Below are 23,555 nucleotides of genomic sequence, written 5' to 3'. Positions count from 1 at the left end.
AAACAACAAGAAGAGGGAGTTTAGCCCAGCTCGGTTTCTGTTGTTCTTGACTGTATCATAGCAACAAAGAAGGGACGCTAATTTGGGGAGTAAACATGTACAAATAGTTATTCAATTTTTAAAGAAAACTAAATTATTTCATAGAATTTGATTATAGTAGGTGTGTTTGTGAATGTGTGCATGATATAGATGGGTAGAATATAAAGTTATATATAAGTATGTATGCGTGTGTGTATGAGTACAGATATGTATAAATATTTATATGTATAGGTAGAATTTATTTATTTTATTTATTATTATTTGTAGGAATTTATATATATATTGTATATAAATAGATACAGTATACCATCACGAACCACACTCCATACCAGTAAGTGGCGGTAATGCTACTAAACGTTTGTTGCCAACCGCCAATAAATACCAAGAAGAAGAAGAAGAAGAAGAAAGAAGGGACGCTAGAACGTGCCGCTTGGTTGCCGTGGTAACCGTTGATTATTGTCACCTGCTGAAGATTCTACTGAACCAACTTGTTACCAAAGTACGGTAATGTTTCATTTTAAGTACCGTAAACGCTTTTTGTCAGTGAATATAAATAGTTTTGAGCATTTTACTGTGTTCACTCTGCCTCCAGATGAGTATCTGAGTTTGTTGTTCGACGATAGTTGAGCACCAGCTGCTTTATGTGTTGAAAGGGTGAGCTAGCTTAGTGAGTGTGTCCTTGCTACTAACTGCTCTCTAACGGCCCCAACTGCAACTCACAGGCGCTCATTTTATTGTATCTGCTCTGTTTTACAAACGCACAATGTTCAGTCGCTGGAGATATATATGTAACATTATAAAACACTCTCAAAACCAGAAATAGCTCATATTTATACTAATGTCCTGCAGAATTTTATCGTCAAAGTCCTCAGAAAACAGCTTCTCAGCTCGAAGTTCTTTCGTCAGGAGTCTGTTATTTACACCGAGACTGAACTGAAGCGACACTTGAGAGTTTTTACTCCAGTTTGTTCTATTTCTGAACTTCAGGAGGCGCTATGGGGCTCATACTGAGCAGGGCGGCCCAGTGGACCAGCTCCTGCAAACTGGAGTCCGCTCCACTGAACGAGTTTTTAGTGACGCAAGTCCTGAACTACGTGGAGAATTTCGTTTCCAGGCACCCGCAGGAGGCAGAGCACTTGTTTGAGGAGCCGCTTCAGTGGACCACCACGTTAAAGAAAGTTGATTTCAAAGAAGACTATGTCATCAGGTTGGTCTAATGATGAACTGGCTGCTGCTCTCACTATTATCTGTTATCACTCAGACAGTCTCTCAGTGTCAACACAATCTCAGGAAGTTCGTTTTCCTGGGCTCTGCTGCAGCAATTCAGACTGTATCCAGCTGAATAACTTAGTTTTGTTGCAATTCATGTATTTTTCATTTTCAGTGAAACAGAGAAGGTTCCATTTAATATCATCAGATCTTCTGGTCTGCTTTTATTGTGCGATTGACACTAAACCTGACCGGCAGTGGAGAAACCCTCCAACAGGATTAAACATTCCTCCCAGGCTCTGACACACCCTTAACAGCTTTTGGTTATTTCATGTCTTTTAGTAATTGATTATGAGAAACACTTTTGTGGACTTTTGTAGCCTGCATGTCCAGTTAAATTCAGCCTAAACAAGTCAAGCTTTCATTTTTCCACTTATTTCAATATTGCTTGGATGAAAAGCATTTCTGTCTGCTGGATGAAATTTTGCCTGTTTTCTCCAAAATTGTAGGTGACCCATTTTTTCTCTCTTTCTTTTGGTTCCCATGCAGTGCCATAGGTGCAAAGTCCCTTGAAAAAGACAGTGAGGGGAAGCCACTGTTGCAGTATTTTCCACCTTTTGTTTCTGTTCGTACCATCAGCCAGCTCTCTAAACTGCTGCAACTGGCAGCTGACAGGAAGCGTCAAGAGCTCCAAGCGTGTCTAGAAGGTAAGTGTTTCCATCCTAAGCTGTCCAGCGTTCCTCCATCACCACCTGATCTCATTTGTCTGTGTTCCTGCTGATGCTCTGAAAGCATCCAATTATGTTGCCTTTGGCAGTTTTTCATTGATGGCCTTTTATTTTAGCACCACAGACAGAGATGGTAATATGGACAGTATTTGTCTGAGAAAAGAAGGTGGAACTGATTTCCTGGGCTCTGGGGATGAAATTGTGTAAAATAATAACTATCATTGTTTGTGTTTAACTCTGTAAATCTGATCTGTACTGTGTCCAGAAAATAGAGACCTCATAGCTAAGATTGTTGGCCAGCGTCTCGTCAACACACCAGAGGAAAACCTCTCAGCTCTGGAGTTAGATATCAGAGTCAAGCTGTTTATCCTGCTCAAACACATTGATGAAAAGATCCTCAACAAGTTTGTTGGAGAAATAGCAAAGTGAGTACCTCTCTCTCTACTTAGACACGTCTTCACATTCAATCAGACCACGACTACTGTCCTCATTCAGACTGATCTGCTGTGACCTGTGGTTCTGTCGGACAGAAACAGGCAGCATGATAAAAGATGGCAACATGACTGAATCAGATAGGATCTTTGATCTGTCTTTATTTTTCTACATTTTGACTCCAGACAAGTCAAGCTTTTACCCACCGCAGTGGAGGACGAAGTGGAGTTCTTGAAACAGTACTGCACTGAAGGGGGGAAGAGGCTGCTGAAGTCACTAAGATACACATCAGGTTGAAATCTTCTTCACAATTTACTGTTAACAGGAATGCTGGCTTTTCCATAAGAAAAATATGAATATTGTGCAGCTGGAGCCAACATGGAGGTCATTCTGTCTGACAGATTCTGGTTTACAGAGTCTTTAGTCTGCAGATGCTTGTTGTCTAACTGAAAACAAAGCATGAGGCAGCACAAGTTTCCATGTCCTTCTGCTCTCCAGCAGAATCAATTCAAGTACTCTCCAAGCTGAGGTTGAAGTGAGACAGTGTAACTGTGGGGCCGAGGTTCTTAGTGGATGATTTACATTAGAAATGAAAGTGTGATTCATGATCCTCTGCTCTCCTCAGAGCTTCTATTTTATCACCATCAGCTTCCCAAGCTTCTGTTTCCATCCTTGGTTTCCTTTGACTTCCCATCTTCCTCAGTTCCTCCATAGGAAGTCTGCTGGGAGATTCCTGCAGGTTTTAAATGGCCCTGTATGCTCACGTTTAGTGTGTTTCTTTTTTCTTTCAGACTATGAATTTCCAAACGGCTGTCGTGCTCCACCTTGGAGACAGCTGCTCGGTGAGATTTGTTACGTTGTTATTGAGCCATGTGACGCTGAGGCCCTGTACATCACCTGCTGCTCTGCTGGAGTCTTTCTTAATGCGGTAAGAGTAGAAGAAGCAGCAGCATTAAGCAGTAAAACTGTGCTGTTTACTGTAGTTGAAACTGTTTATCAGGTCAGGTAAATCGGTGTATTAATGTGCAGTTTTTCATTAAAATCATAAAATGTAATTAAAATTGGGCATGAAACATAATGTGTTCCATGTTCCTTGATCAAGAACAGAGTTTTGAATCTGTCAGAAACCGAAAGGATCACCAGATTATCCCCTTTTCTGTCTCATATAATCATTATCTGATTTTTACTGAACTGGAAACAAAAAGTTTATTTTAGAACTGGTTGTTTGCTGATTCATTTGTAGAAAAAGAAATGCAGGAATTTTCAGTTTTGATGCATTAAATAAACAAGGAAAAAGAAATGAAGTGTTTGACGTGCTGATGGGTAGAGACTGTTTTAAGCTCTATCTGTTTGGTTTGCATCACTGCTTTATTATAATTAATGATCATATTTTGTTTCATGTTTTTGCCACAGGGGTTGGACAAAGAAGAAGACGAGAGTCTCTATGAGAGACAAGGTGATTTTTATGAAGACATGGCAACACTTCTAAAGAGGGTATCTCCACATTTTGAAAAGAACGTGAGAAAACAGGTACAGTGAAAAAGATGCTTCTAAGCCTAACACACCAACATGTCTTTTCTCAAACCTGTTAGGGGATAAATAATTCCTCTTTGTCCATGAAGAAGCTTTGATCTGCTGCTGATCTGCTGTTCAGTGGCTGAACAGAGTGAGGAGTGAGGAATCAGTCACTGGGCTGTTCTATGCCAGCAAGCTACTGTGTGGTTGTCACCGGGTTGAAACATTTCTGATCTGCTTTCTTCCAAGTTCAGTCAAAACAGTAAAGGCTCGTTCAAGCCAAAATGGGGGCCGTTTTACATATGGGCTACCAGCAACCTAAAAACATTTTAAACTTTTTCCTCTCCAGAATCAAACATCACAGCTATTTTACAACCATCAAAGAACTTTAAGGTGACTCATTAACTGAATGTCCACAACATCTTTTAGATTTTCTTTATGCTAAATATTTTATTAGTAAGGCATTTTTGCAAGGGTCAGTACAGCTTAATTCAGTAGCAGAAATAATCAAATAAGTAAAATCAGTCATCTAGTCTATCTTTCCCTACTGCTGATACTGAGAACTAAAAAAGGGAACCTTTGAGAGAGACGGACGGAGTTTGACGTTTCGAACCCCAGACCTGGCCTGATGATGAAGAAGGTGTTGCAGCAGGAGGAAGATGTTGATCGGCGAAGGCAGGGATCTCTGTAGGTCTGATGAGCTTCTTCTCCGCATGGATGCTGAGGTCACACAGGACTTGGTGCTGGCAGGAAAAAAGGCACCAGTTCTTCTTCTTTGTCTTTGCCTTTGTCTTTGTCTTCATCTTTGTCTTTGGGGTCTGAACCCAGCCGATGAGAGAAGTGCGATTTGAAGCCACATGTTGCGGGCCTGACCGGTTGGTCTCCATGAGCAGGACAGTCTTCGGCTCTGTGGCCCCGGCTCTTCTTCAGCTGCAGAGTTCTTTGTCCATCTCTTGGCTCGAAGCTGCCCGGAGGATCCAACCAAAGGTTCCTCTTTTGCACCCACCTTTTATAGGGTTTATCCACCCTTTTGGTGCGTTTTCATTGGCTGTCTGCTTAGACAGATGATCTCATATCCATCACTGTCTTACAGACATTATGTCCTGATGTCTGTGCTAATGTCTCAGGGTTGCTCAACCTCCTATGTCCATTGCCTGCACGACCTTTTCTCTAAATAAGGCGTTGATCATCTCTGTTCTCCTGTTAGTTCCCCTTTTTCCCTTCCTTTCACCTTTCACCTACCATCTACCTCCAACATATCAGTGATGTTTAATTGCAGTTACAGCTTTTACACCATTTCAAGTTCAATGTCAAAATCACATTTATCACATTTATTTTCTTTAGCTTCTCTGATTTATCATTCATTTATAATTTTATAACCATAACTTATTAATTACTCTTATTATGATCTTAATGTGAGTTATTACAGATGTTTTCTAAAATGAAACCAAGAATAATACATGATTCTAATTATTTAATACTAAAGTTACGGTTACTGGTTTTTCTTATCCAATTACTCAAAATGTTTAGATTTCATTCTTTAAAACTTTACCTTTAAAATAAGGAATAGTCTCAGCTATTTTTATAAATCTGCAGGCTGGAAACTTCCTCTTTTTCCAGGAAACCTGCTTTTCCTGTTTCATGACTCTCTCTGACTGACTATGATTTCTTATGATTAGATAGAAAAAAGTAGAATTAAAGCAAAGTTTGCTTTAGACAAAAACAACACACACAACCAGATTTATTTTATTGACACCTAAGTATACTGCTGGGCCTTGAAGTCACTTGAGTGATTCATTTTAAAGATAACTTTATTTATTATTACTGTTAAACTTAAATCTCCAGCATGGGGAAGTGGGATGAGCTCGGATTTTCTTGACACCCCCTCCACGAGGTCAGACCTTTCACATGCTGGGAGTCCATCACCCTCCTGCAGTTCGCCGTCCTCATCCCCTGGAAAGAGAAGATGTTCGTCTGGGATGTGAAGATGCAGATTCTTCATCCTCAGTTGTCACAGAGGGCTCAGTGTAGTCATCAAAACTCCACTTCTCTTGACAACACACATAACGTAGAGGCACATTTTCCTCAATTTCAGACACTGAAATATGTGTGTTTTATTCAGTAGGTCTATTTCCTACTGAAGTAATTTGACAACATAACAGATGACCTCAATAATGGACTCCATCTGTTCTTAACAAACTCTATTAATCATTTAGAAATTTGATCTTGGGTTCTCTTCCTCACACTGTTGATGGAAAATGTGCCATCATCACAGGATCATCGGATGCTTGAAGTTTTCTTTCATGCTCTCCACCTGATTTCTGAGGATCAGCTCTGGTTTTAAACTGAGGGAAAAATTTCTAAAGCTCATTTTTAGAAAAATCATTTTATTAATGATATAATTCTCAATAAATGGAGATCATCATAACAGATATTTAATTTGATTTCTAAAAACTGTGATGCATATAAGAGGAAAAAAATGAATAGTCTGTGTCTCAAGCAACAAAACTACATTTGGTTTGATTATTACTGCTGTCACACATCAGTGAGAACGAATATGTATCTACAGAGATATTGTGGATCTGAAGCATTATAAGGAGATTAAGAAGATCTTTCAGAGATTCTGTTTGTGGATCTTTTCTTTTTTTCTTTTTAGTCCTTGAACCCATCCAGTTTTTGCAGACAGTTGTTGGTTAAAACCTTCACACTTACCTATGAATCATCTAGAAAGGCGTCTCAGCAGAGGCAATGAAACTGTGTTGGATCTACACATAACAGAACATTTAGACTGCTATAAATGAAATCTTCACAGGTTTCTCAGACAGGATGTTTTTTTTTTTCTCAAGTATTGGGTTGAAAATGAGTCAAAGAGCAGACTACTTCCTGTAAGGCAAACGTTAGAAAGACGACTTAAAAGATGAAAGTCTGACTGTTTGAGTAGAAAGGAGAGGAAAAAGAACTGAGGTGTTCCTCAAGGCTGAGACTCGTGCCTATAGTCACCTGTTGGTTCTCAGTTCATTTCCTTCAGCTGTTGACAGACCTGGAGGTGCCATCATAGGTAGTTGTGGGGTTAGTAGAGACTTCAGCAAACCAATGAGCAGTGCCAGAGTGAGCCACGATTAAAAAAAACATTTAGGCTTTAATGTTTGAGTTCTGTGTGGAGGGTGATGCCTAAAGCCTGAAGAAGATCAAAATGATGGAGAGCTGCAGTAAAACTAACTGTGAAGGAGTCTGTGGTGGAACTAATCATTGTCTGGATCTGTTCCCCTTAGATTCCTTCATTGCTTTGATCCATACAGCTCACTGTCCTGTTAGTTTAGGTTTTTATCTCTGCAGGATATTTTAAAGCAGTTGTTTGCTGATGATTCTAGTGAAATGGAACAACAAGCATCATATCTGGGAGGTACTTAGGAATCACAGTCATTCTTATGGACAGGCTCTCTTCAGGTTCTAATTGGGGAAACAAAGTTGCATCATTGCAGCTCCCTCCTCTGATGGCAAAGCAGAAGCTCAAACCCACAAAGCAGCAGCCAGAGACACCAGCAGCTGATCTCCAAACATGTCTGCTTGTTGTTGAAGTTTAACCAGCAGTGCTGGACCAGAGGACCCCAGAGGGGACGTTAGGACACCTACCAATAAAATAGGTTTTAGTGCTCAGAACTCTCCGACATCACTCTCACTTACAGCGTTTTAAAAACATCTGGAACAGAGTTTGATTTTATTCTAGGGAGTGTTCCCTTCAGCAAACACATGGCTCTTGTCCATTTCACATATAAGAGAATTACAGAATTTTGGTTAGCCTAATAAAGTCTGCCTGTTAGTCTGTGGTTGGTTGAACTGACTTGTATGTTTCCAGTAGCGAGTCACTTTGTGTTTAATGAGAGACGATGGGCCGTGCTTGGCTCCAGCTGATGGTGAACCCAACCTGCAGATGGACGCGTTCATTCCTTTCCCTGCCCTTAACAATGTGCAGCTCCTAACAGCCAATCAGAGTCTGAGCTGTTCCTGCAGAAGCAGGTGTCTGTGATTAAACTGTGACCTGCTCTCCATTCATACAGGCACGTTGGCATTTTTTCTACAGGCTGTAAAGTTTGCTGTTTGCTGTTTGCTTCAAATCCTCCAGAACCAGAATCAGACCTGATGAACAGCAGCTCAGTTCAGACTGAGCTGGGAGCTTTTAGTTCGATTCTGAGGAATGGGAGACGTTTGATGTCATTCAGATGATTAAAGAGGGATTTGTGCTTTGGAAAGCTTTGGGAACGTGTTCTTTTGTTCCAGTTCCTCAGTAAAGAACCAGTCCTGATGCAGGCCTGCAGATTGTTCACAAGGGATTTTATGGGAGTTCATGGTTTCTCATTTGCTTCTAATAACTCTTTGCTCTGTTGTTTTCATTTCCCTCTTCTTGGACTGACATGACAACACTTTGTTAGACATTAATATCCTTTTTGTCCAACAATGAAACATAACTAAACTCTGATGTTGGTTGGGACAATATTCAGAACACATCTTCACAAGTAGCAGGAATCAAACTGACCATTTGGGTTTAATAAGTAACATTTGCAGAGTTTTACAGACATATTTTACAGATTTGTTCCATCAAGATTTATTATATTTGACAAAAAGGAAATCTTTTCTCTATTTCTCTATTTTTAACCTCTTTCTTTTTCTGTCACCATCAGTATTTTGTAGAACAGAAACCTCGTAAGAGTATTCATGTTGCACACGTGGATTATGAAATAGAAAAAGCCCAACCCAAGACGCCTGAAGAACGAGAATGGGAGAAAGTACAGCAAGCTCTGTACGCCAGGAAGAAACGTGAACCATGTCAGAGATGGAGGAATCTTGGTGTGCTGAGTATATTTGGGTAAGTGAGAAGTGATGTAAGAAAAGTGGCTTTAAATTTGACCAGACTACCATAAAGAGATCGAGGCAGTGATCCTTCTGTTAGTGCAGAGGAGCTTTGGAGCAGAAGGATGCTGAGCTCTCTCCACATCTGCTCAGCATGCCTGCCAGCAGTCACACTTTATGAAGAGATGATTGGATGCTTTATGAATATCAGTGGTAATATTCCTGATGGCTCAGTGATCGGAGTTAATAAAGACTTCAGAGTGTGGAAACCCTGTCTGCCCAATTACAGACACCAAACCGAGAGAAGTTGTGAAAAAACCCAGCGATCACATCTGGTCTCTGACTGATAAATAGATCTAGAAAAAGCTGAGCTGTTGCAGCTGGAGCTTTAGATAAGTGGACAGACTGGAGGAGAAACTGGCTCAAGTTGAAAGAATCTCAGTGGCTAAAAAGTACCAGCCTTGTCTCAGATTGTTAAATAATGACGATGATAAAAAGTAGAAGCAGTTATAATGACTCTTATTTGAAATTATTGCAGTTCGGAAGAGGATCTTATGATGAGCGCTGCAGAGAAGAAAAGACTGGGATCCAAAACCAAGGTCACGATGAAGGTTGGACTCACAGCAGCATCTTCAATTGGACTTACAGCTTCCCAGAGGAGGTAAGTGTTACAGATTATCATTTCCCTGTCTGGGTCTAGAAAGGAAAGTTTTTGCTGCACAGGTGAAAATGTTCCCAGTTTACAGCATCACAGAAGAAAGAAGCTTGTGTTTTGTTAAATGAAAGCAGCAAAGGTGCTGGAACTTGTAACTCCAACAACTATAGCAAATGTTTATATGGCAGCTGCAGCATAAGTTGTGATAGAAATAAATTCACAATAAATGGTCAGAAACGCTGGAGGAAACAAAAGCTCCCTTTGTTTTGTTCCTTTTTAACATAATAAACAATGGTTCTTAAAATACAACAGGAGAATACAGAGATGTTCTCACCTTTTACTTTTTCCTGATGAAATAAAACTCCTGAAGTGTTGATTCACCTTTCTAATATTCATCTACCAGATCTAGCAGAATAGGTTCTTGGGTTTTTTTCTGTACCAAAATCACCAACATCCGCTCCACTTCGCATCCTCATCAACTCTCTCAACTGACTGACAACTTATAGTTGGAGACCGTTCCTCTGCTGGTACATCCACCTGCCTCCCGGATCACGGTCGAGGCATTTCTTACAATGACAGATGACAGTAGCTCTGAACAGCAGACCCTCTATCTGACACAGCCTGTCCATTCTCACAGATGACAAAATACTCTCAGACCTGCAGAAACCAATAAGCACCCAACACATGGACTATTGTGAAGAACGCCAAGTCAACAGCGAGAAGATAAGACACCAAATATAGCCCTCCACATTCTATTTATAGACGCACGCCCAGGTGGGCTACGTGTCACGTTCTCAGCTTTGTTTACATTAAATCTCGACATGCGTGGAGTGGGAGGAGACGCATCCACTCTGTTTGCTGCCACTGGCGATCAGGAAAGAATGAAACAGAGACTTACTTGCATTTTCAGTCAGAAAATATGGCGGCATCACTACTCTCTTCACTGGCTCCCTATTTTTGCACAGATTCAATACAAGATCATTCATAGGACTGAACCTCGTTTTCTAGAAGTACTATCCATGCACAACACAGGAGCGTCCTCAAACGAAGTTAACATTGGTGGGAGACTGGGTATTTTTCTCAGTTTGTCCTTACTTGTGGACTGAGCTTCCGGACCATCCCAGGGTGCCACAGACCACAAAGACTTTCTGAAAAGAACTGACAACATTCTTGGTTTTAAAATCTTATGGTTGATATTTTAAATGAGTTTTTATTATGTTTTACAATGGTTAATGCTTTTATTGGCATTTTCTAACACTTTGAGATGTACATGTAACGTGTGCCATAAATCCAGTTTTATTATTATTAAGAATTGTAAAAAAAGCAGAGCAGCTCCTAAGTGGCATCTGTCTTAGGAGATACCAGTCATGTATTTCTACTGGTATCTACCTTTTAACTGTGAAGATAAAATATTGAACAGTTTAACTCTAAAACTAATTTCATTTCATATTGTTCTGATGTTGAAGACTTTGTGGTATTTTGTGCATCAGATTTGGATGCTGACAGAAGGAACTGAATGTTGTCACATCTGTGGTTCTTTGCTACTAGCACTAGTGGAATCAACAAAGTTGATTTAAGCCACCATATCTGATTGCTTTCTTTGTTGGCCACGTTCTCTGTCCATTCAGTGAAGACTCCAGGGTCGGTCCACTCATCAGCTCCCACCACAGCAGGACACCACAGTTCTGGTCACTTTGGAGAAGCTTCATTGATCGTTCATCTGCCACATCCTGAAAACCACTCAGATGAGCTTCCTCTCTCTGATAATCTTCTTCCTGGAAATGCTATCTGGCTGTTTATGGGAACCACCTCTCATTTGAACTGGGAGCAGATTTCATTGGTCCACAGTGCCCAGTTTTCCTCATCTAACCAGCTCTGCAGTTTTAAAGAAACATCAACAGTTGTGGTTGCATAAATGGCTCAACAAGTCTTTGCTCTCCGTATGATGACAGCTCCAGTCCTCCTGTGACATTATTCTGATGTGTTTTCCCGCTGCTTAGATCTTGTGGAAGTTCTAACTTGAAACTTAAATATGAATATAGTTAATGGGTGCTCTAGTGTGGGATGGCCAGGCTGTTTATCCATTTAAACTCTCAGGATGAATCATGATGTTACAGCTCATCCCTTTGTCTGAAATGGATCCTCTCCGACTCCTGCATACGTGGTTATCTACAGTCACAGATGTGCTGTTTGTGTTCAGGAGAAGCATAGTAGCATCCCTCTCAGAGGAGCATTGCAGCGAGAGCTCCAGTGAAAGTGAGGAGGAAGAGGAGCAGACAGAGCGACGTCCTGACACCAGCACTGAACTGCAGTCTGAATACTGGCAGGTCCAGAAACTCGTGAAGTACCTCAAGGTATGAGAACATCACCCAGAACACTGTTGTTTCCTTCCACAGATAGAATTCATCCCAATGTAGTGAGAGTTTTTCTAGCTCAGGCAAAGCAGCCTATAGCTGACAGGAGGCAGTAAAATCAGAGCTCTGTTTCTGTCCATCTGTGTTCCAATCAAAACTGTTCCCAAAACCTGTATTCCTATAAGACCATGCCAGCTGTTTAGATCCAGACTTGTGATCCGAGTCTGTGACTGAAGGAAGTCAGAGGAAATCGATGTCAACTGCTCCTATTTAAAGTTCTGCTTTGGATGGAGATGTTTCCTGAAGTGTTTGATTGGATTCTTGTTGTTCTGACACAGAACTGTTTGGTTTGCATATCAGAGCCAAAGTTCAGGAGGCAGTGCTGACAGACAGCTGTATCCCTGTTAGCCCAAACCACAGACAAGTAAATCTGTGATAGATTTGACAGGACATATGGGGAATATTAATTTGGATGCAGCAGCGCCTGAGAATGACTGGAAATACCTGAGAATTCCTTCCTCCTTTTTCTGATCCCTTTTCTATTTTATCTAGACGGGATCACTCAGACAGATTATATTAGAAATAACTTTCACACTTCATTCTTCAGCAGTAAAAATAACCTCATAGCTTAATACTGAAGGGCTTGATGTTCAGGAAACAATTTTGTGGTGTCCTGTTGGAACTGATTATTTTCTGACTTCCAGAGCTCGTTGCTAAATGAGATCCTGCTCACTCCAGGAAAGAAATGTTTTGTGGAAAACTCTCCAGTCAAGAGGAATTATGGGAGGGAATTTTTAGCTGAAGAAAATAGAAAATAATTGGAAGGAAATTCCATGTCTCAAAGGAGCAATTCACTATTTCTAGCAAAGGAACAAAGAGATGGAAGTGATATGAAAGAGGCAACATTCAGATCAAATCAACACACTATTCAGTGTATTTTAAAGTTTAACATCAGGATTGTGCTGATGGCTTTAGAGTTTTGTGTTTTCCTGCAGCAGAAAGATGCATGTAACTCTAAACAGCATGTCCTGGTCTCTTTCTGTCTGGAAACCCCACAGTGCAGTTATTTATGACCTTTGGTCTGCAGTCATTTTACAATATCATCACCATAAATAAAGCAAATAAAAAATAGGAGCCGATCTTTTCCCTCTCACACCACCGACTGCTGCTTGTTGTTTAGAAAGTGAAACACTTTCACACAGTGACACATGCATCATGATCTGTTTGATGTTTTAATGATGTTTATGGGGGAATATTTGCTGTGTTTGCTGTTCTACCTGGACGGCTGCAGGCCTGTTCCTCTATGAGGCTCATGTTGATTCTCACAATATCCAGAATGCAAACTGAAGTCAGTTTCTGACAAACATGAATTCATGTGTTTGTTTTACATAATTCTCACTTCCCTCTCCAGTTTCTGATGCATCAGTGTTAAAGTATGAGCTTCGTTTCATCATCCCTGTTATAAACAGATTTATTTTAACAGGAAGGAACTGAGCTGATAAAACTAGAGATATTTTAGGAAGATGATGTTAAAGTTGTTTAAATATCAACTGAGATTTTCATTAAACTAATGAATTTAACAGTAGCTGATTGATGCAAGCTGTGTCCTCATTAAGGTTTCCTCCCTCTACTGGCCAGAAGCAGAACTGCTGCATTGTTCTTCTCAGATCTTCATCACTGATTGCTGCAATAAAAATGATCCATAAAGCAGTCAGTAGCAACAGGTTTCCTCACCAGAAGCTCATTTCTGTCTCATTATGTTGCCCTCTAATATCTGATGGTTTGTTTTAGTTTTTCTAATAATTTATTCTCACAAGTTTAATGATGACATCATTTTCTTCTTGTGAACAAAGCATTTCTCAACTCAAAGACTAGAACTTCATTCTAGTCAAAGACTAGATCAAGATCAAGATCTAACCTTTTAGGAGTTAACCATTAAATGTTAACTCCTTTTATGATACCGATAAATATTAAATGATTCAGCTTTATTTTATTGGACATCCAGTAATCAATCATTCTGTCCAGTTCTACCAGCATCCTTCCTATGGAGCATCCAGAGACTGGATTGTTGTTGTTACTGGGTGATCTTCACTCTGAACCTGCAGTTTAAACACTGATCTGTCCTCATCAGTTCAAACTCTGCCAGGTTTCCTCTCTGACATTAAGATCTACAAAGCTCTGTCGGCCACCTGCATTCATCTGCACCAACCCAGCGCTGCAGATCAGAGCACCACACTTAACACAGATGTTCACTCCTTCTAGCAACATGTCCAGGTCACATGCAGAACAGAATTGCATAAAGGGTCAACAGGGCCTCACTGGCAGTGCTGCTCACCTCATTCCTGCTCCACATCCTTAGTGCTGTGATTTATTGGCCTGGAGCAGCAGCAGGTCAGACTGTGTCTGCAGAATCCCAGCTGCAGCTCCAGAGGAACCCGATTACAAGAAGACCTCCATTCAGCCACGTGGAGGCTTCTGCTGTTAGCAGCTCAGGCAGAGAAACCTGCAGGGAGAGAAGCAGCAACATGTGGAAGGAATCTTCATGAGGCTCATCAGGTTCATGAAAGAAACTTTTGGTGCTGCTTTTATCCTTCAGACTAGTTTTACCCTTTTTAACTACAAAGTTTCATCAAAAAAAAAGATGAAACGTTTGTATAAACTGTTCCATAACAGCTAGAAGAGCTTGTTAAGAATCACTAATTTATGCACCTGATGCCACTGTGGTGTTGATCTCTAAGAATTAGTGGAGTAATCTACACCCAAACATATTTGGGGACTTTTTATTCTTTGACTTGGTCTCAGGTTGTTCACTCAGACGCTTGAAAGTCAAATCTCTAAAGACCACTCTTATGACATTTTCATAGATATGACATCCATCCATTATCCAACACGCTTGTGGGGTTGTGTCTGTCATGCACACACACCCATACCTAAGGAAAATGTAGAGTTTAATCCACCTGACAGTTTTTCTGGTACCTTCAGAGAACCCTGACATGCTCAGGGAGAACATGTTAGCCCAACTGTGCCACTGTGCAGAATATATACTGACATCTTCTGCTTTATTTAGACATATTTTAACAGCTCTAGAGACTTTATCCTAAATACTTTTACTCTCTCAGTGGGTCAACTCCTTCAGAACCTCGGTACCAACTCATGCTAATGCTGCTTCCTTTGCCCGTGTGAGTTTCCTCAATGATTATTACAGAGTGACCTCCAAGAAGATTCTTTCATTTTTTTCATATTCATTAAACCTTCAGTAGATCTTCTATAGCCAGCATGTTGTAATGCCATGGCTACAGAGGTTATTACTGTTGAAATTATTTTGATCTTCTTTCAATGGAAGTTAAGCAACATGTGGAAACAAGTCTGTTATTGTTAATAAAAACTAATCTGATCGTTATAGCTCAGTAAGCACAGATTGTTAAATAAATCTCAGTTAACACTTGAGGACAAAGAAAGCACTGATACAGGTTTTAAACAGTTTACATTGATTTGAATAATTTCTTCTAAGGTTGAATAGTGGTTGGATGTTTTCGTCTTGGAGCATCTGCTCTGATCCTGCTGAAGGAAAGTCAGGAATCCTTCATCATAAGAGACTTCAGATGGTGTCGATGTTTTAAAGAATGTCGACAATCCCTCCAGACCAAAGCGTCTGAAAATGAAAACATATGATCTGTTTTCTGATTTCCCAGCTATCGCTCCTGAACATCACATTTCTTCTTGTTTTTACAAGGCATGAAGCTGGCCCAGCAAATCCTTTGAAGAGTTAGAATGGAGGAGACAAAGGAAGCAGTAGATCCACTGCTGTTAATGGGCAAATGGTTCACATTTAGCTTCATGATATGGAGAACACATGTTCCTGTTGTCTTGCGGTGTCAGAGAACTGCTCTGTGAAGGTCTGATCACACAACTTAGAGGTTGTGGAGATAGGACTCCACTGATGAGTATGTTGGAAAATAAACATTAGATTGACATTTCAAGAAAATGTGTTTATTCCACACCTCTATGTTTGATCAGTAGTACTGATGATACTCACTCAGTTCTAGCTATGATGAGAACACAGCAGAGGCATAACAATCAATCAGTGAATTAGATTTTATAATCCTGGAAATGTTTTTCAGGAGATGGGCTGAATTTGTAGCTCTGGCGGTTCAGGTCTGAGTCCATCACCACACTCAGCATTCAGGCCTGATCACTGGTTTCTGACTGAAGCTGTGTGCTGGCTCTAGATCATTCCTCTTTAGGTCTAAAGATAATAACTTCAAGACAACAAGCATTTGAACACAGTATTCAACACAGTGTCGGGTTCTGGTCCAGGAGCTTCAGTCGCTCTGCAGAATAAATGTTTCCCCTCAGTGGTTACCACCACACAGCTATGTACAAGCCTGCAGTAACAACCAAACACATTCAGTCAAAGTGAATCAGAGAGAAACTGCACACAGTAACAGTAACACTATGAGCACTGCATCAATCCCTTTTAGCCTTGAATGTTCTCTTTCATTTTTCTTTGTTCCTGTTTGATAAACGTCTTTTTAGGCAGCCGACCAGACAGCCACTGTGCTTGTTCTCTGCGCCATGATGGATCTTGATCTAATGAAGGAGGTCATCCAACTGGCCATCCTGGACTTAGGTGGGCTGGAGCTCCTCCTTAACTTGCTGGATACTACAGACATCAGAAGCAAAGTGAGTAGCTTTACTTAAGCTGGACCTGGATGGATTGCAGTCATGACAGGAACTGCTTCTATGTGTCAGTATGATAACAGTTAGTGTAACAGGAGTGTTGGTACAGGGAGCAGGCTGTTAAACACACAGGCAGCTGTTATTCACTAGTATGACTATGGTTTGATCGCCAGAGCAGATTCTTCAAGGGCTAAATGATGATCCTTGCGCATGTGTAGGTTGAATGTTAATTACAACCGGTGATCTGCCGGTGACCCATGTGAGTCTATAAAGTCACATGACACTCGGCGCTCAATCCCTCAACTTTCTTGTGAGACACAGTAATTCCAAGGGACCAAGGACTCAACCTGCGCATGTGCAGGAATGATCATTCAGTGCAGAACTGCTTTTATTCTGACTTTTGACTACTTTTATTAGAAATACAGCTGAGTGTTTGACTTCTATATATTCCTGTTTCAGCACAGTTATTGGAAAGTAATAGTTCTTTCTTTTTTTTCACACATTGCTTTTGTCATATGATCAGATTGGATCTTTAAAAATCCTGGCAAAGATCAGCCAGAACGTTATCATCCGACAGACCATTGTAAACATGAGAGGCCTGCAGAGGATGGTGAACAACCTGGACTTACCAGTGAAGGAGCTGCAGGCCTTGGCCTCTGAGACCATTGCACATGTGGCTAAGTTCAGAAGAGCAAGAAGAACGGTGAGGATACATGGAGGAATCAGAAAACTGGTGAGTCTCAGCTCGGAATGATGGAGGTTTGCTTCTTTTTGGGTGCTTCCATTCGGGCCTCAACTGCTTCTATAAGACAGTCCAAGCTCTTAAAGAAAACACCCAGCTCTTTTGTGGCAGTGAATTAATGTTTTTAGGTGTCCGGAAAACAAACCGTTTCCTAAACCTCCAACCATTGTAGAGTTCAGCCCGACAACTGTAACCCATGCTTATCTTCAGCAAGTTAGGCCAGATGGTTTTCCAGCTACATATGCTGTGCAATGGCTACTGGAAAAGACAAGTGTTTTGTTGTTGACTTATCATTCAGAAAACATTTGTTGCATTCTTGTTTTGTTGTGCAGGAGGCTCCAATTCAAATATGTGTGTTTGTATAACTATGCATTTATTTGCAGCCATTTTCATTTGGGAGTGTAAATGTTGAGTTAGGGGAGCATAGCCAACAGCAGCTTATTTGAATTTAAAGTTGATAGGTATTTTCTCAACCTATATAAAAAGACCCACAGACAACATTACTTAGTTTTCAACCAAATTCTTGCAAGAATTGAGAAGGCACAGAGGATCAGCTCCTACAAGCCGATCTCCTTGCTTTCTGTCATTCTGCTGCAGAACTTGTCTTTTTATTAGCAGGGAAAAGGAGTGAATGAGAAGTGGGAGAGTGATCTTAACAAAAAGGGGGGCTACTCTGATAACAAGGAAGGGAAACAGAAACTAAATTCTGCACACAGACAATTAGAGGCAACTAAGGAGTATCTCAGGAAGGCCCCCTAAAGAAGCACCTGTGAAAACATGCTTGAGGTCAAGGAAAGGTTAGTTATGTCTTACAAGCAGTTTAACAAGTTCCTCCACCCTCTGACATGTATTCCTGTTTGTTGGCAGAAGTAGCAGTAATTAAAGCCTCCCTCCCTTGTATATTTTCCCCAGATCCAAATCGAATGTGCTCATATGTGAGTTGCTCACAAGGCGGATTCCTTTCATGCTGTTCTACCTGTTAACTGTGCAGAGTGTTATAGCTTTGTCACTGGTCAGGAAGTATGGGTTCAAACTCTGAAGATCATAGTCGTCACATTGGGCTTCTCAGCTCTAACATCACCATCTGTCCTACTACTTTTTCTCTCCTGCTTTTCTGTTGTTTTCATCCTTGCACAGCCAGCGGTAATAAGAGTTTTAATTACACCCTTAATCATGGCCAACTACTTATTCTTCCCATTTGAAACCCTCTATTATCAACTCAAAGTAGGAAGCAAACCTCAAGGAGTTCCTGGAATCATGTCAGCTTCACTGAGTTGTTTAAAAGTCTGGGATCCTCTTTCTGATCAGGTGAAGATGCTGGACTGCTTCCCTTACTCGGCAAAACCGGGAGAAGACATGGAGAAGAATTTGGAGGTGGCCCGCTGTGGAGCCTCGGCTTTGTGGAGCCTCAGCAAAAGTAGCAAGAACAAGGAGGCCATTCGTAAAGCTGGGGGGATCCCTCTGCTGGGACTCCTGCTCAGGTCTCCATATGAGAAAATTGCAATCCCTGTTGTGGGAACCCTACAGGAATGTGCCTCACAGGTGAGGAGAGCCTCTGTATCCAGTAATGTTGTTCTTTTGCTGTAAGACATGTTGATCTGATTCTGTGAAACGGTCATTAATGTAAATCATCATTGAGATTCAGGTTAATATTATTCTATTTTTGACTATTCCAATTTAAACTAGTATAGCTTCCTACAAACTTTTACTAATTTAATTCTGTCATTAAATATTTATTGCGTATGTAAAACATTTGTAGTACTTTTTTATCCTTATTTTTTCCTGTTTTGGAATAGAAAAATTTAGGAGCGTTAGCAGTTCTAGGACTGAAATGGAAACTGGACAACAGGAAAATCATGGTGTTACAAAATCCAAAAATAGAGATGACACAAAGACAAATATCAGGGCTGGAAACAGGTGTGACAAAGAAACAGAAGACAGAACAGCATAATCTGCCAAGATGTAGCAGAAACTGGCAGACGTACAAAGCTTAGGAGGTGATTAGTGGAACCAGGTACGAGTTGGAGCTGAGAGAAAAATGGCTGCACAGCTAAATAAACAGCAACAACAACAAGGATTAAAATACAACAGCCAAACAAAACGTATATAAACTCTGAGAATATTAAAACTGATGAATGAGTCAAATTCTGAACACCAAATGTGACAAATAAAAACAAAGTCCAGCAGATGATGACACTTTAAAAGTATGCCTATAAGTACAGCAAACAATGAATTTCCAATGTAGAAGTTATTTGACATTTTAATGACAAAAATCTACAACATTTAAAACTTTTTTTAGCGAAAACTGTAAAAAAAGGACATTCTGACTCCTTAGATGTCAGAATGAAATGTTTCTCCTTGTGTGCTGGAGACGTTCAGTTTCCCCACGACAGTCAGTCTGGCTGCAGTTTGGATCAAGGATGACATTTAAAACTATTGGTGAAATCCTCAGCTTTAAATGGTGGAGGACTTGGTCAGCTTCAAGGTGAGCACAGTGTCCAGCAGGCAGCTTAAAAGGTCAAGAAACGACAGAGCGTCCACAGTGAGGTTTAAATGATGAACGTGTGAGATCAGTAGACATGTTTGCATCAGATTGAATGACATCTAAACTGACAACTATTATCAAGAAGTAAAGAAAAAGCAGATCAAGATCAAATTTTATTTAAAATGTGGGATTAATTAAAGGTTTTTGATTATTTTTAAGCATGTATAGGAATATTTGAATATTTATTCATGCTTGTGTTGTTTTGTTGTGTTTTTCTGTTCCTACAGAAAAATTACAGGGTTGCTATTCAAAATGAAGGAATGGTGAAGGACTTGGTGAAAAACCTGAGCAGTGACAATGAGGAGCTCCAGATGCTTTGTGCCAGTGCAATCTTTAAGGTACTTGGGTTTCTGTCTTCTGCTCTGCTCAGTTCTCTGAAGTCCATCCTGGTGAAAACAGAGATCCTTTTATTTGAACTGAAGCCCTTCACTGAAACGAACACCTGCTCTCTGTGCTACTGACTAGAGCCAGACTGCAAGATCTCTCTCAGATCTCTTGTTTGTTTCACAGTGTGCAGAGGACAAACTGACCCGGGATCTGGTCCGCAGCCACCACGGCCTGCAGCCTCTGGTGTCACTGCTCTCTAAAGCAGAGAACAAGCAGCTCCTGGCTGCTGCCACCGGGGCCATTTGGAAGTGTTCAATCAGCATGGAGAACGTAGCTATGTATGCACACAACTTTACTATTTATTGTCCCTCCTGGAGTCATGGAGATACATGTTAAAACACCATGTTAGACATACAGAACACATGTTCTCTGCCTTTCTTTTTGTGATTTTTTTGGGGGGGTAAAACTGATCAGAATGACTTCAACAAATCTCTACCTGCTCACTGGAACAGCGTTTGATACAGTTCTGTGTGAAAGAGGTTTAATAAGAATTAGACATTTTATCCCCACGTGCCAATAACCTTTGGAGCCTGTGCTTGCTCAGCTGATGTGCTTCACAGCAGTTTCTCAGTGTGCAAAGAATTAACACAATGGATCCAGAACAGGAGGTTTAGCCTGCTGCAGCTTAATGTGGCATCAGTTCATATGTGAGTTTTATATGCAGCCGTTACTTAGGCACGACTCACTGTGTCATTGTTTCCACTCTCCTCTGTCAGATCCTTTTTCGGTTTATGCAGTTAAAGAGATTATTGGTGTAAAATGTTCAGACTTTGTTCAGATTCTATCAGCTCTGATCTTTGATGTGTTTACTTTTAGATTTCAGTCTTTCCTCTATTAACAATGGATCAGGCAGATGTGCAGACTTTACAGGCCTCAGTCATGTCATTTAAGGCCCGTTAGAACTCCACCAGTCAGGATCACAGTGAAATCAGCCTGGAGACATTTTTTTGTTCTCTCAGGATTATTGAGTCTCTGATCAGAATCTGAGTGAAGCAGTTAAATCATTACTGTCAGGAACAAAGAGGCTGCTAATCAAACAAGGTTTTAAGGCCCCGCCCTCTTTTCAGAATCTGTCACAGGCTGACAAGAGAAAAGAAAATCCTGTTAGAAGATTTTAGACTGTTGTAATAACTGGAGCAGTCTGAGATTTTCTGTCTTTGATTAAGTTAAATTCATCTTCCTGCAGACAGGATTCAGTCTTACTTTAGTGACTGATTTATTTGGTCTGGACGGTATGGAGGTCTTGTGGATTTGAGACAAGTAGCAGCAAATGTTAAACCGTTACTGATTTAATGAAGGAATGAAATGAGAAATGATTGATGTCCTGAAACATAAATGTGTAAAAAGCTCATTGTCACAGTTTGTACTTTTTAAAGGCCTCCCACTGAACCAAGGACAAGGCTCTGAATAAAGTGTGAGGACTGAGAAACAGTGAAACAGTTAGTTCAGATTTTTAGCTTGTCCAGATGTGTCCTCTTGGGTCTGTGGACAGAGGTGTTATAGACACACTGAAATGCTGTAAAGGGCTTTAACAAAAGGCTGAAGCAATAAGTTTACAGTGGAAAGTGGAGACTGCCAAGTCTTGGAGTGTGTTTGCCAGAGCAGCAACGGTTGGGTCAAGATTGTGAAGTTTGCTTCCAGATCCTGGCTTCCTTCCATCTTAGTTCTGCTGCAGGCCGACCACGAGCAGAACATAATCTCCTCTTTAAATGATTCTTCTCTTTATCCGACTGCAGCTCAGCGTTCCCTCACGTTAGTCTGTACCCTGATAGATTGATCTGTTTATTATATTCCTCATTGATTTAATGATTGTCAGGTTTCTGTGGTCGTTGCTGGAGATCTCAGGGTCCCTGAAACGTCTTAATATCACTTGGACCTTCTCTGAAGCTCACAGTAGAAAATTAATTCTCTATAATGATGAGTTGGTGAAGAAAAGACTGAAGATGAAAACGTGTTGCTCACACAGAAGCTCCTCTGTGGTTCCTGTCTGCTCTAACATGCTTTATGAGCCTCCAGCCATGTAGAGGCCTGTGTTTTCAGTTGGAGCTGCTTCAGGCAGCTTTGTGTCAAGTTACTCCTGCCAGAAAACAATTACCTCAGCTGGACCTGACGGAAATAGACATGACACAGTGTTGATTTATCATTGTAGAGTAGTGAGCTGCAGATGATGGAGGAAGACCATTGTTGTTCATGATGCTGAACTGGACTAAAGTTCATTAGCAATGTTTTCACTCTGAAGAAGAGGCTGTGGTTCAGTGGACCCTGCCCAGAACCAAACGACCTTAGCCGTCTACAATAGCTTACAGGCAATGATGCCAGCAACCGTAACTGGGAATAAAAACAGCCAGAGAAATGAACTGTGCACCAGAGGGTTGCTGAGGTTTTAGTGGAACCACAGTATATCCCTTCTGAATGTTGACTATAGTTTACTACTCTATAGCGAAGGCAAACAAGGCAAAATCACACAGTTAAAGATGGAGGAAGAGTTTCCAAGGTTTGGTGCTGCAAAGCGAAGACGAGGGACGGCTGTGAGGAGCCGTGGGAAAATTGTTTGTTCTGCTGAGTTACAGCAAGATGCTGATGTTACTGAAGGGAAAACAATCTTTACCTTTGACCCAATCATCTGATGATCATGTAGCTCTGTACAGAGGAGGTTCAGGAGACACATTGTTAGTCTGGCTGTCAAATCACTGGATCATGGAAACTTTAATAAATTTGACCTCTGGGTTGAAAACTAAACTAGTTTCAGTTTTGTTTCACAGTTTTGTCTTCTCTCTCAAGAGCAACAAGATCTGTTGAATTGACTTTTAGTCCATGTTAGTTGTCCAGTTTCTGTAATAAATGAATCAAAGCACCTTAATTATATTCTAATTCAATCATCTCTTCTTGATGTTGTTCCTTCAAAGCTTCCAGGAGTACAAAGCTCTGCACATGCTGATTGGTCTGCTGACTGATCAGCCTGAAGAGGTCCTGGTCAATGTAGTGGGAGCTCTGGGACAGTTTGCTCAGATCCAAGCTAACAAGGCCGCCATCTGCAACGGTGGGGGCATAAGGGCTCTCATTAATCTGCTCAATGGAACAAACCAGGTATATAACTTTGGTTCTTCTGCAGTTCTTGTTCAAAATAACTCCTTTATTGATCCAACATCTGCTCTGTGTCACTTAACCAGGCTCTGCTTGTAAATGTAGCAAAGGCTGTGGGAGCTTGTGCCACAGAAAGGGACAACGTGGCGTAAGTTTATTTCTTCCTTTTCAATGTTTCATGCTCTGTTTATATTTACAGTAGGTCCATGAGGCGCCTGTTAAAATGTGATTAGTGGCTTATTTCCCATAATCAGTGAATCAGCCCAAACTCACTCCTGGCTGTTTATTGATGTCATGTGTTTTTACAAGGAAATGAGACCAATTGTAGGATGTAAAC

The 23,555-nt window shown here is 40.8% G+C and overlaps 1 protein-coding gene across 1 annotated transcript in view; it reads left to right on the top strand.

Moving 5' to 3' along the window:
• Positions 1-446: 446 nt before the first annotated feature.
• LOC116711917 (armadillo repeat-containing protein 4-like) overlaps positions 447-23,555 on the top strand; it is a 35,146-nt gene continuing 12,037 nt past the window's right edge. Inside the window, exons 1-17 of the mRNA XM_032551535.1 lie at positions 447-538; positions 1,027-1,246; positions 1,798-1,955; positions 2,242-2,401; positions 2,594-2,700; positions 3,200-3,336; positions 3,822-3,938; positions 8,603-8,787; positions 9,310-9,432; positions 11,627-11,780; positions 16,317-16,463; positions 16,984-17,193; positions 18,511-18,744; positions 19,975-20,085; positions 20,258-20,412; positions 23,041-23,221; positions 23,305-23,366. Of these exons, the coding sequence (XP_032407426.1) occupies positions 1,035-1,246; positions 1,798-1,955; positions 2,242-2,401; positions 2,594-2,700; positions 3,200-3,336; positions 3,822-3,938; positions 8,603-8,787; positions 9,310-9,432; positions 11,627-11,780; positions 16,317-16,463; positions 16,984-17,193; positions 18,511-18,744; positions 19,975-20,085; positions 20,258-20,412; positions 23,041-23,221; positions 23,305-23,366 (2,453 nt within the window). The 5' untranslated portion in view covers positions 447-538; positions 1,027-1,034. The remainder of the gene's footprint in view (positions 539-1,026; positions 1,247-1,797; positions 1,956-2,241; positions 2,402-2,593; positions 2,701-3,199; positions 3,337-3,821; positions 3,939-8,602; positions 8,788-9,309; positions 9,433-11,626; positions 11,781-16,316; positions 16,464-16,983; positions 17,194-18,510; positions 18,745-19,974; positions 20,086-20,257; positions 20,413-23,040; positions 23,222-23,304; positions 23,367-23,555) is intronic.

The sequence above is a fragment of the Xiphophorus hellerii genome, chromosome 21, assembly GCF_003331165.1.
Source record: "Xiphophorus hellerii strain 12219 chromosome 21, Xiphophorus_hellerii-4.1, whole genome shotgun sequence".
Taxonomy (NCBI): Eukaryota; Metazoa; Chordata; class Actinopteri; order Cyprinodontiformes; family Poeciliidae; genus Xiphophorus; species Xiphophorus hellerii.
The sequence above is the reverse complement of the archived record's forward strand: the minus strand, read 5'-3'. Positions and strand labels throughout refer to the sequence as shown.